Genomic DNA, 13147 nt, shown 5'->3' on the forward strand with positions numbered 1-13147 from the left:
TACCTATGGAAAAACAAGTCCAAAAAGTCCCATAAGTGCACCCGTGTGGCTTCCTATAAGGATAATAAGAAAAAATTTAAAAAACAAATTGATCACCTTCAGAATCAAGTTAAAAATCTCCAGTGTCAAGGGCCGACCCTGTCTGCCCCTTGTTCACCATATCCGCTAGACTTTACCCAGCCTTGCCTCCACCACCAGATGATCCACCCCAAGACCATTTGTTGAATCATTGGGTCCCGCTCCCACCACCGCCCACAGGTCCCACAGCCTCAGGCACTGCTACGTCCACTGTGCTGGCTTCCCCAGCAACTCCACCACCCCTTACCCCTGGTCCTTCATCGCCCATTACCACAGTTACTTTTGATTCTCCCATGGGGGACCGGTTCAAAATTAACATCCCCCTGGACCCCCATGACGGGTAAACCGTACATTCAGCTTCCCTAAATGAGCAAAATACCCCAGTCAAATTGACCCTCCAGAACCAAAATAATGCCACCATCAAAATAAAACTGCCAGAAATCCCTTGTAAGGAAGACTTACTGGGGCAAAAAGCTTGACAGGGCACAGTACACCCTCCAAAAATACCCTGTGCTTTGGGGGGGGGGGAGTAACCTCTATAAACAGGCCCTTAAGGCTGTCCCCAGGGTCTCCCCACAAAAAACAGATTGGTCCAAAATTTCCACCTGGAAGCAAAAGCCAGAAAAACATCCTGCTAACTACTATTCTAGCCTAATCCAAGGCTTTAAGGCACATTCTGGCAGTCAGGACCCAGAAACCAGCCTCCCTGCCATAATAATTCAAACCTTTGTTTTAGGGCTGTTACCTAAAACCTCCAAGCCCTGCAAAACACCGTAATCAGGTGAAAAACGAAACCTATTACCAAAGTTTTGCCTGCTGCCACTCACTTCTATACTAAAGCCCAACAGCAAAAATCAAAGGCTCAGGACAAACTAATGGCTTTGCAAATCAAAGATTTCCAGGGTGACACCAAACCACAGTGCCCTACAGGACCATTTTGCTCGGCCCGACCAGCCGGTCCCTCTAACATTCCCAATAATGTCTGCCGCTACTGTAAGCAAAAAGACCATAGATTTCATAGACATCAGGGCTGGAAGGGACCTCGGGAGATCATCGAGTCCAGCCCCCTGCCCAAAGGGCAGGAAGTCAGCTGGGGTCATAGGATCCCAGCAAGATAAGCATCCAATTTACTCTTGAACGTGTTCAATGTAGGTGCTTGAACCACCTCCGCTGGCAGACTGTTCCAGACCTTGGGGGCTCGGACAGTAAAGAAATTCTTCCTTATGTCCAGCCTGAAATGGTCTTGCAGGAGTTTGTGACCATTCGACCTAGTCATCCCTTGGGGCGCTCTAGTGAACAAACGTTCCCCCAGCTCCTGGTGGTCACCCCTGGTAAACTTATAGGTGGCTGTCAGATCACCCCTGAGCCTACGCTTTTCCAGGCTAAAGAGTCCCATGGCTCTCAGCCTGTCATCGTAAGATCTGTTTTCCTGACTTCTGATCATGCACGTGGCTCTCCTCTGGACTCTCTCAAGCTTCTCCACATCCTTTTTGAATTGTGGAGCCCAAAACTGGACGCAGCACTCCAGCTGTGGCCTCACCAAGGCCGAGTACAAGGGGAGAATGACGTCCCGGGATTTGCTCGAGAAGCATCTATGGACGCAAGCCAGCGTTTTGGTCGCTTTATTAGCTGCAGCATCGCATTGGAGGCTCATGTTCATCTTGTGGTCAATGATGACCCCCAAGTCTCTTTCTTCTGTAGTGCTATCCAACGTAGCACTGCCGAGCCTATAAGGGTGCTGCAGGTTTTTCCTCCCAAGGTGGAGAACCTTGTATTTTTCAGTGTTAAACACCATCAGGTTCTCGTCCGCCCATTTGCTGAGCTTGTCCAGGTCAGCCTGGATCACCCGCCTATCTTCTGGCGTGGATGCTTTGCCCCAAAGTTTGGTGTCATCGGCGAACTTGGCCAGTCCACTCCTGACTCCAATGTCCACATCATTAATGAAGATGTTGAACAGTACAGGTCCAAAGACAGAGCCTTGAGGGACCCCACTGGTCACAGTGCACTACGATGAGTGACTGCCATCAATTACAACCCTCTGGGTCCGACCACGGAGCCAATTTCCCAGCCAGCAGATCGTGGTGGAGCCAAGGCCATTAAAAAAGAGTGCCCAAATAAACCCCAGGGGCCCCCACTCTCAGCTAGTGCCCCTCCATTTCAGCCAAGCGCCCGGACCAGCTCCTCTCAACCCCTCAAAGTTAAAAATCCATTTTAGAACAGCCAAAAAAACCCAAAAACTCTAGCCCCTTTACTTTCTACCTTTTCCAATGCTACAATAACTGTTACTGTAAAAAAAACAAACTGTTCCTTTCTTGTCGACACCGGTGCTTCTTTGTCTATGCTTAGCTCTGGTTTTGTTCCTAAGGTTCCCATTTCTGGTAAGGTAATCACTGCTGTAGGTATTGGAAATCAACCCATTAACCACCCCGTTACACAGCTGCTTTCGTTTACCTTGGGTCCCCTTACTAAGCAACATGCCTTTTTGCCGAGTCCTTGCGCCTCTAAATCTGTTAAAACAAAACCTCCTTTGCGAATTGCGGGCAACAGTTCACTGTTTTCCAGATGGGGTCTTCCTTACATTACCCCAGACCCAAATTCTTGCCTTAATAATAACACTAATAAAAAACAGCTGTGGTACCCAACCCCACCACTGTACTTTCTCAAATACCTGCTTCCACCGTTTGTTTTTCTGTGCTGAATCTCTGTAACACCTTTTTTCTATACCAGTTTACCCTAACCCTCAATATTTATTTGCTTTTACTTACCAGAGCCGGCAATACACCTTCACCCGTCTGTCTCAAGGATTTCATAACTCACCCACCATATATAGCCAACTTCTCAAGTCTGACCTCAATACAGTCCTGTTGCCTCATAATTCTGTGCTAGTCCAATACGTAAATAATTTGCTCCTTTGTTCTAATATCCTCCCTCATTGACAAGCTAATTCTGTCGCTCTTTTAAAAAACTTGCAGCGCTGGACCACAAAGCCTCCCGCTCTAAGTTCCAATTCTGTCAAACTTCTGTTACCTATCTGGGGTAAGCTATTTCTTATGGTACCCATCACCTGTCTCCTAATAGTCTTTCTGCTCTTCTTTCCCTTCCACGCCCACAAACTAAACTCCAACTTCATGGTTTTCTAGGTGCTGCCAACTACTGCCAACAGTAAATTCCTAATTATTCTAAGCTTTCCAGACCTCTCACCCTTCTCACCTGTAACTCTTCCCCTAACCCGCTACCCTGAAAAAAGTCCATAAATCTGCCTTCTGTCAGCTCAAGCAAGCCCTTTTTTCCTCCCCCACTCTCAGTCTGCCTAACTACTCTAAGCCTTTCACTCTCTTCTTCCATAAACACCAAGACACCGCTTCTGGTGTCTTAACTCAGCCTTTCAAACCCTCCCCACACCATCCTATTCCTTATTATAGTGCCTCCCTTAACCTAGTCACTTCTGGGTTTCCTCCCTGCCTCCATGCCGTTGTTGCCGCCGCTCTGCTGGTTTCTAAAACCAACAACCTTGTCCTTGAGCACCCCCTTACTGTTGCTGTCCCACACACTGTCCTCACCCTCCTCCAGCACGGCAAAACTCAGCACTTGTCCCCTGGCCATCTAACCCACTACAAGGTGGTTCTCCTGGCTGTGGACCATGTAACCCTTGTCCGCTGTAATCCCCTCAATCCTGCCTCTCTTCTTCCTTCACCCTCAAATGGCCAACCCCATAACTGCACTCAGCTTGTAAACTTTGTTTCTTTTCCCTGTCCTAATCTTTCCAATACCCCTCTAACTAACCCTAACCTCATTTTCTATGTTAATGGCTCCTGTTTTCAAAATAATGATGGCATTATCCAAGCTGGCTATGCTGTTTATTCCAATCATACTGTTGTTAAATCTTCTCTTTCTGTTACTAGTGCTCAAGCTGCTGAACTTATTGCTCTCACTCGTGCCTGTCACCTTGCCACTAAACAATCTGCTTATATCTATACAAACTCTCGCTATGGCTTTGGTGTCTGCCATTCTTTTAAACAAATCTGAAAGCAGCAAGGTTTTCTTACTTCTGCTAAAACTCCCATCTCTCACTACTGCCTTATTACTGCTCTCCTGAATGCTGTTCTCCTTCCCTCCACCCTTGCTGTTCTATGGTGCAAAGCGCACACTGCTACTAATAACCCTGTGTCTCTAAAAAACAATAGGGCAAATGCTGCAGCCAAAACCACCCTGTCAAAACTCTCAGCTCCAGTCCTTCAAGCCACTCTCTACCTCCCTTCTCCTGTCTCCCCTAACCTCCTCTTTCTCCAAAATGCCACCCCAAATGCCAAAAAAAAAAAGCCTAAATCTCTGCAGGCTGCTCTCTCCACTCCAACTCCTTGTGGTGGCACCCATCTGGTTGCCTTGTGGCCCCCAGGGCCCTGCTGTCCCTCTTGGCTCAAATGGCCTACTCAGTGGCCCATTCAGCCAAAGGGAAAATGGTAGCCAAAAGTTAATCACCACTGGTATGCCCCCGGTTTTTCCCGCTGTGGCTGCCCATTTTGTCATCTGTGTCTGCAGTGTCAGTGCCACAATCCTGGCCAACCACCCCGCCAGCCACATGCATTCCACAGGCCTTTAGGTCTTTACCCCTTTTCCCATCTCCAAATAAAGTTCATCAAGTTGTCCAGGTCAAAACCCTAAAAGAATGTGTTGGTCATTGTCTGTCTTTTTAGCAGGTGGCCTAAGGCATACCCTTGCCAACAGGCTAATGCTCTTACTGTGGCCAAAAAGCTTCTTTTTGACCTGCTGTCCTGCTTCGGTCTGCCCTTTCCCTGGACTTGAACCATGGCTGCCATTTTGTTGGCCAGGTGGTCCAACATGTTTGCAAGGTCCTTTCCATCCAATACAAGCTCCACACCACAAATCATCCTCAAAGTGAAAGTAAAGTAAAACAAAAAAACTTTAATATTAAGCTTCGTTTGGCAAAAAACTTGTAAACAAACTGGTCTAAAGTAGCCCTAGGCCCTCCTATTCGTACTTTTCCAAATCCAAAATTCTGTTCAGAGGTCCTCAGGTCTAACTCTTTTTAAAATTGTTATGGGGCAACCCATAAAGGAATTTGTTGCACCTCCACCCCAACACCTAACTCACCTCCATAATTCTTTATTAACCTACTGCCAAAGGCTCACCAAGGCCCTCAAAGTTATCTCATTGCAGGTTAAGGCCACAGCACAACATCAGTCTCTAAATGGTAACTCTGTTGTCTATCCAGTCCAACCAAAAAAACTGGGTCCTAATTAACGTCCACCAAAAAAAAAAAAAACTGCCGCAGCCTGAATAAAAAAAGCCTTTCCAGGTCCTGCTAACCACCCCAACTCCTGTAAAAGTTGCCAAAATTTCTGCTTAAGTTCATATCTCCCACTGCAAAAAAGTAACCGCCCCAACAAAGTAAAAAGCTTCTCTCACCAACAATACCTCCATAAAAATCCAAAAAGTTCCTGTAAGTAAAAATTAAACAACAAAATCTCAAAAAGGTTCTTTTAAGTAAAAATCAAGCAACAGCCTCAAAAAATAGCCTACACGGCTAGCCAAGTTTTACTTAAGGCTATAAACTTTTGTTTTGTGTGTTAAATTGCTTTTAGTAATTTAGTATAAAAATCACACTAACCCTTAAAAGGTCACAAATAATTATGTAAATTTAAAAACTCCCCAGGGGGTAACACTGTTCTGTATTCTCGTGGTCAGCATTTTATTGGTAGTAGTGTGCTAAAGGCCACAATTTTAGTCAAGGGTAGCCCCTCCAAAGTTCCAAAAAATAGCAGCATTTAAAACCCCGTTCAAGTAAGCCGCAAAAGGTTACCTTTTCTTTTACTCTGCTTCATGCCAAAAGTTTTAATCAGGGCATTTAAAAAAACAAACAAACCAGTATTATATTCCTTGGGCAAAGCATTACTAATGCAGGCAACCTTACAAACTGCTGGGTATGCATACATAAGCCTACACACCCAGCCAAAAAAAAATCCCAATGCTTGGAGTATCGATTCCCCTTAAAAATTAAAAAAACAGTACCACTACTAGCTTTGTCAAATTTTCCTCCCACTCTAAAACGCAGCAGTCAATCCCTAAATAGTAAAAAAAAAAAAAAAAAAAAACCACTCAAAAACAGCTAAAAACCATCCTCTAAACTTAAGGCAGCCCTCTGTTATAACTTCAATAAAAGTGGTAAAATGGGCACTACCCCAAATGCCAGGTAACCTTTAATTATCGTTCACATAATACATCTAAAATCCTGCTAAAAAACATGTCCCTTCAGTGTTCCAACAGGTCTCTCACTATCCTAAAAAATACCCACAGTCTGGTAATAAACAACTCCAAATTCTACATGTTATTAAGTTCTACTTCTTGTAATCAATCAATATCTCAGCGCAAGTTAGTAAAAAGCCAACATGCCCCTTCCTATACCTTACAGGTCGATCAAAAGTGCCAAATTAAAAGCACAACCTGTAAAAACCTCAGCACTATAGCTGCTCCAAGCTTGTTTTAGCTATGCAAAAATAATGCCCGCAAAATTTGCCCTGGCATTGGGTCAGCACCTGTACCTCTGAAAAAAATCGTCCCAAAGTTTAAATTTACACCCAAGCCTTTCTCGGCATGAGGTGTCTAATCTCCCACCTGGCTTGTCCAAACATAGGCAAGCAGTTAAAAACCCACTGGTCCACCAACCCACCAGGTTCCATCAATTTACTAGGGCATTTCTCCCTTAGCTGGGGGTAGCTAAATTAAAAAAACAACATTGTAAACATTTCAAAAGTCATAAAAAAAATTCTTTAATGCCAGTGCCAATGCCCTAGAAGCTCTCAATAATAAAATCACCCAAACAGGGCAGGTAGCTACCAAAAACCATATGGCTTTAAATTCTCTCTTAGCTGCCCAAGGTGGAGTCTGTGCTATTATTAATAACACTTGCTGTACCTAAATCAATCAGCACCAACAATTAAAAAAATACCTCCGCCCCATAAACAAAAGCAGTTGCAAGTAATCCATTCAGTTGCAAAAAAACTTCTTCAACTGGTAAAAGTAGCTACCAAATGTAAAAAAGAAAAAAAAAAAAAAAGGTTAAAAACCCTGCTAAAATGGTGTATTGTAAGTTTATTATGCATTTTTGCCATTTTCATTATTATCCACGTTTCTGTGTTGCTTAAGCTGTTGTTTATCAAAAACTGCCCAAAGTGTTTCTAGGCTCTCTAAAACCAAGCTGCAAATAATAGTGTTAAAAAAGGTGGCCTATAAGTGTAAACAACAAAAAAGTGTCAAAGGTCTTATAAATATAAAAGTGTAAGCACAAGCACTTACACGGGGGGGGGGACGATGAGGAATGGAAAAGTACTGAAAGAGTGTATACTGTCAGGACAGGATGTGGGGGGATGTGGCTGAAGGCCGAATGAGAACAACACAGTGTCCTTCTGGATAAGGTTATCAGGGAACAGCTTGAGAGAGCATGCTTGGTTCAGCAAGACACCAGGATAAGTCACTGTCAGACTGCCAAGAATATGTTATGAGGCAGGTCGATCTGTATATGATTTATCAGTATATAAAAGTAGCCTGTGCTTTGTTCTAGTCGAGAATGAGCTGCCCCTTGCTTTTCTCCCATAGCCATGCAAAATAAAGCGCTTCTAATAGCCAAACAATAATTCTGTCTAAATTTCCACATCAGACAGATCTAACTAAAGCCTTATACTGGGGCATCTCTCTTCAGAGATTGTGCGTTGCAAAGGTGAACTTCATGATACAAGAGATATTTTGATACCTGTTATGACAACTGTCTACACTTGTACACTTCAATAGATATCAACCATTCTGAATGAATATTTGTTCAAGACAAAGCTTCAGGTTCATGTAACTAGCCAACTCAGACCATGCCGAGGATTGTTAAATTCAGCTCTTCTGACGCTTATGCAGTTCTTCGCACAGCAGCTAGTCAGTCATTTCAATAGTAGGACCACAGACCAGGATGTGGTCAAAAAGATCCCTTTCAGGCCCTTCAACAAATGTTTGTCCTCTTCTGATATTCTCAGGTCCTGAAGATATTCATCATTGATTATTGTCATCTCTACCTCCCAAAAAGAAGCACCAAGATGATAAGCTTCCTTATTAAAGAAAATGTGCAATGCAAAGGGGCAACCAGTTCTCCTTAAATTTTGAGTCAAGACCTAGAAGCAACACTATTTTAGCAAGTTTCACAGTGGAACAAAATCAAAATTAATTAATATTTATCAGTTCAATAAAAATGAACACGTAAGAATTCCTTGTTTTCTACTCTAACTATAAATAAGATTAAATAAATAATCTATGTTAAATTTTAACTCAGCAAATCATTATACCCAAGTCATATACTTTGTCACGTATACAAAAAAGACTTAATGCTCCGAATTAAGTCTCCAAAATAAAGAATGTAATGAGGTGCACAGATCAAGAATATAGTTACTGTTAGGTGCAATCCAAAAACCTGCTTCAAATGGATTGGTATTTGTACTTGCAAAGCATACTAATAACATCTAGGGGGAAGAAGTCATTCAGCTGTATTGGGAAGCTTTCATAACTGATGGTTTCTCTTTTTTTTTTTTTTTTTTTTTTACATTCAATCTTATGCTTCCATCTACTTATAGGACCAAGTTGGCTTTCCTAAGGTCATCAGTTAGTCTGTAAGTCTTTCTACCATTACCTGTTGCTCATGAGAGAACCCAGAATCATCAGACTATCCTCCATGCCAGCAATTGTTTCTGAAATGCTGTCTCCTCTTAAGAGCAGTTCACCACGGGCTTTAAAGTTGGCAAAGGTAAATGTTTTGTTGTCCCACTCAACAATCACTTGTTTTAGCTTTTGCTCTATGTCCCTCTCCTTTACAGCACTAATGCAGATATCCTTTAAAATAAAAATAGTATGTTAATGTAAGAAGCTTCTTCACCTCAAATTCAAGGATCCATAGTTCAACTATGTGATCTCTCCATTAGACCAACTAGATATAGCAAACCTAAAAAAAGTACCAACAAGGTTTTCTGAAACAACTTAAGCACACTGATGCTAGAAACAGCTTATCTAGGAATGTCTAAATTTTGAAGCAGTCAGCACACTGGATGAACTCTGAAGGAGTTAAATGCAATACTGCAAAAGGTCTTATTTTTTGCAGGCAAACCCTAGCTTCTGCCTTCAACTTGAGGACAAAGATGACCTTACAATGCCTTTTACTGAACTGCTTGAACTAGGATGAAAGAGAAAAGCCAGATCTGTTATAATACTCACTGACTGAACAGTAAGAAATGTGTTACCTGCACACCTTTTAATCCCTTAGCAGTATTCCCACTGAAACCTTTAGTTTGTTTTTAAATATATTCTGTGATGCAGCATAAGCATTTTATCAGAAACCTTCAAGGTGAACCAGAGGAGTGGGATATTGATCACCAGTGTCATTGTGTATTCAAATCTGTGCTCAGTGGAGAATGAATGACAGCATGTTCTACTGCCATTTTTTTCAAGTGTGGAAGCAGTGTTGCAGGAAATCACACAATACCAGTATATTTCAGTTGCATTCCAATCTGTACCTCTATTTCTTCTTTGTATTTCAGCAGAGGTGCTTCCATGATATTCTTCAGTTTGAAGCTCTCACTTTCTATGTCAAAGCTCTGTTCAGCAAGATCTGTAATTCGCTTCCAGTGTCGAGCCATCATGGCTTTATTAGACATTAGCTCAAGCAATGGACAGCACTCACTGAAATCATCGATCATCTTCTTTAGGTCCAGAAATGCCTGCCATTCCTTCAAAGCTCGAGGAAGCTTACGACATCTGTGCATTAAACAATAAACTACCTTTAAAAAAAAAGTTTAGGCTGTTCTATGGCATTAATTATTCAAGATTACTTAGGGCTTTAACTATGATGTAACATACATTCCTATAATTCAAAGTATTTTAAGATTCCTAGATTTTTTTTAAATAGCATTTAAGATAAACAGTTTATTTCATCACTATTCAACTGCCTATGAAATGATGCTATCACCTACATTTGACATTTTTCACCTGTGCTTCCAAAAAATGCAAATACCTCTTTACCATTAGCTTCTTTGCATTCATCTTGCACTCCATGAAATAAGCCACTTCACATTAATAGATCATCCATCCTAACCTGGCCACATGAACACGGGTGGAAAGCTGCATTTGTTTAATATTATTCTTGGTTACCTTTTGGACATTCAACAACAAGCATGTCAAATTATCATTCGTCTTATTTTTGGAAATGTTGAAGAATAACTCTGCCTTCTCAAATATGTCCTTCCCCCTTTTTTCCTCTGACCATATTCCCAATAAGTCTATTGGGTACAAAATTCCCTCAACTACTCCACCCTTTTGTACAAGACTATTAAGATTGACTCTCCAAAGAGTAATTAAGTGTTTTCTGTTCAACTCAGACAGTGCTGGATAGGCATACCCTAAAATTAAGTCCAGGAGAAACCCTTAGTTAACATAAGACAAGTTTTCAAATGGAAAAAGTCTTTTCAGTCTCATTTTGAAGCCATAAATATCCTATTCCAGAGAAGGGAATCATCAGTTCCTGATTCAGTTGCTTCCTTCAAGTAACAAAAATGAATTACTTAATGAAAATTTTCAAGGAACAACAAACCTGAATTTATCCATTGGTAAGTGACCCCAAGTCTGGTAAAAGCCAGTGCCAAAAGATAGTTTTAAAAAGCAAGAAATACTAATCCAATATCAATATTCAAACAGTAGAAAACACAGACAGCATTAGCTGTACAATACTCAAATAGTCTTACCTGTTTTGAAATTCTACAAGTTCATTGTTGATTTTCTCAATATTCACTTCCGACCAAAGAATATCATAATAGCCATTGACAGTGTCAATGACACTATTATACAGACTGTATAGTTTCTGTAGCAAGTTCAGCTGCTTCTTTATCTCAAGTAGGTGAGGATATTGTGTAACAGGCAAACCAAAGAGCTCTTCTCCACCTGTATAAGTTATATATTTTCGGAAGAGGTTCTCAAATCTGTTCTACAATAAAATAAAGGGCCAAAATTAGGATTAGAACCATAGAAAAGAGCAAACACCAAAGCATCTTATCTAAAATAGTAGCTAAGCAGCAGAGGAACCCATAGCAAGAAGTGGACAATGGTCAAGTCTTATAAAGGTATGCTTAAATAAAAAATAGAACTGTCAATAATATGCATGCTTGAAATCCTCAGTCGTGAGTGTTAGCCTAAAAGACTATGATGCCAAGGCTATTGCAGGAACAGTAGGAAAGACTGAGGACAGCACTGAGGTATGGCTCTTTGGTTGTACATTGTGAGCAAGGTTATCTTGAGCTTCTCTCAAAGAAGGGATTTGATTACGGGAGCATTATACCCCAAGCAAATAGCAAGGAAAAGAAAATTATTCACACGAGAGTAGTAAACACAAGATTTGACCTCTGATGTCAGACTGTATTTAATGAATCATAATGAGAAGTGTTGAAAAGAAGCAAACTGCCATCTTTAGGGCAGTAACTAATAACAGTCAAAGACATATTTTAGCAAGAAGGAAGAACAAAAGCAAAGCTCGATATATGCCAGCAAATATCTTCAACATCATTATGCAGACACCTGGACATAGTAATTATGGGTTATTTCAAACATTCTGTATTTAAACTGCATATTAGCACGTGCCCGATTTAAAAAATATATATATTTTTTTTCTTCTTACCCCATCATAATACACAGATCAATTTTCCAACTTAGTTGCCTGTAGGCTTAATTAAGTGGATTTTAGCTACTAAGTAAACACATTCATTTTTATTATTATTATATTAAAATATGTTGTTAAACAGAGTGGAGCAGCACATTTTATCTTTCAACTGAACAACGAGTACCTGGAACATGATCAGCCTGTCATTGGCTTCCTGGGGCTCCAAACCTACTACCATTGGTCCATTCTGGAAGAAATCAGATGTTCAATTTAAAGAATAAAAACAAATGTCATAGTTTATCACAGGCAAACAAATTTCAGCTTAATTTTCTAGAATAGAAGTCTATCATATTTTTTCATATCTAACAATTTAATTTCACTGGCAAGTCCCCGAAAAATCAGCACCATGAAGTGTTGATTAAAGATCAAGGGTGACAAAAAGGTACCAAGCGGTGTAGGTTGTAGCTATGCTGACCTAAACATAGTCAGACAAGGTTCTTTGGGTGAAGAAGATTCACCCAAAGATCCTTGTCTGCCAAAAAAAAGAGTACGAAGATATTTTTCATACTTAAAATTATTGTATCCACTAATTGATTCTATTTTTGTTTTCAAAGAGGTAGTCATTAACTAGCTACTTTAGCTGAATATCATCAGCTGGTCTGTTCCAACTCAGAATGGACTCTGCTTGATTTCTTTCTATTGGTTCTAACACTGAGCTGCTAATTTCAGTGACTCCTAAGCATAGTGTAGAGTCAGTTAGTTGTTTTTCCAGAGCCTGGGATGGGAGGCTCTTAAAGTTTAAAGGAAAAGAAACTAGGAACTACAAAACATACGGGGATGATGAAGTGTTTGGTAGACAATAAAAAAAAAAAGGAAGACAGACCCCACGAGCAGGGATTTTGCTCAGAAGAGTGCAGTGATCATCTGACATCCCAATGACTACATACAGCCCACTCTTCAGGATGAACACAACAGCATTTACAAGGATTAGCATTCTTATGATATCATAGACCTATCCTTCTCTCCAAGCAATTCTTTCCCTATATTGAACATGTATCCAAACCCTGTCTTCCAACTTCCCAATTTTTTTGGAATATAACAAAGATAAATACCTTGTCATAATCTGCATAAAATTGGTCACAGTCCTCAATGAAAGTCTCCACAGTGCTAATAATCTCACCCCGGAATTTGGGCTGCAAAGCTACTAGCTCATTCTGCACTTCATTGCCCTGGACCAGCAGTTTCTCCCAGACATAGCGCAAAGTGTCCACCTTTTCCATCTCTTCCTTTGCCACCAGCAGCTGATATTTGTTTAACATGGCGTAAGATTCCTGTTGGAACAATGGCTGCATCTCCAGCTACTGTATATAATATATA

The 13147-nt window shown here is 41.0% G+C and overlaps 1 protein-coding gene across 1 annotated transcript in view; it reads right to left on the reverse strand.

Annotated features, from left to right (window-relative positions):
* DNAH5 (dynein axonemal heavy chain 5) overlaps positions 1–13147 on the reverse strand; it is a 305852-nt gene that overhangs the window by 173398 nt on the left and 119307 nt on the right. Inside the window, exons 25-29 of the mRNA XM_090049841.1 lie at positions 12883–13101; positions 11955–12017; positions 10863–11101; positions 9639–9879; positions 8762–8961 (exon numbers count right to left, since the gene is read on the reverse strand). Of these exons, the coding sequence (XP_089905967.1) occupies positions 8762–8961; positions 9639–9879; positions 10863–11101; positions 11955–12017; positions 12883–13101 (962 nt within the window). The remainder of the gene's footprint in view (positions 1–8761; positions 8962–9638; positions 9880–10862; positions 11102–11954; positions 12018–12882; positions 13102–13147) is intronic.

Source organism: Crocodylus siamensis, chromosome 5, assembly GCF_052110815.1.
Source record: "Crocodylus siamensis isolate JL-2025a chromosome 5, ASM5211081v1, whole genome shotgun sequence".
NCBI lineage: Eukaryota > Metazoa > Chordata > Crocodylia > Crocodylidae > Crocodylus > Crocodylus siamensis.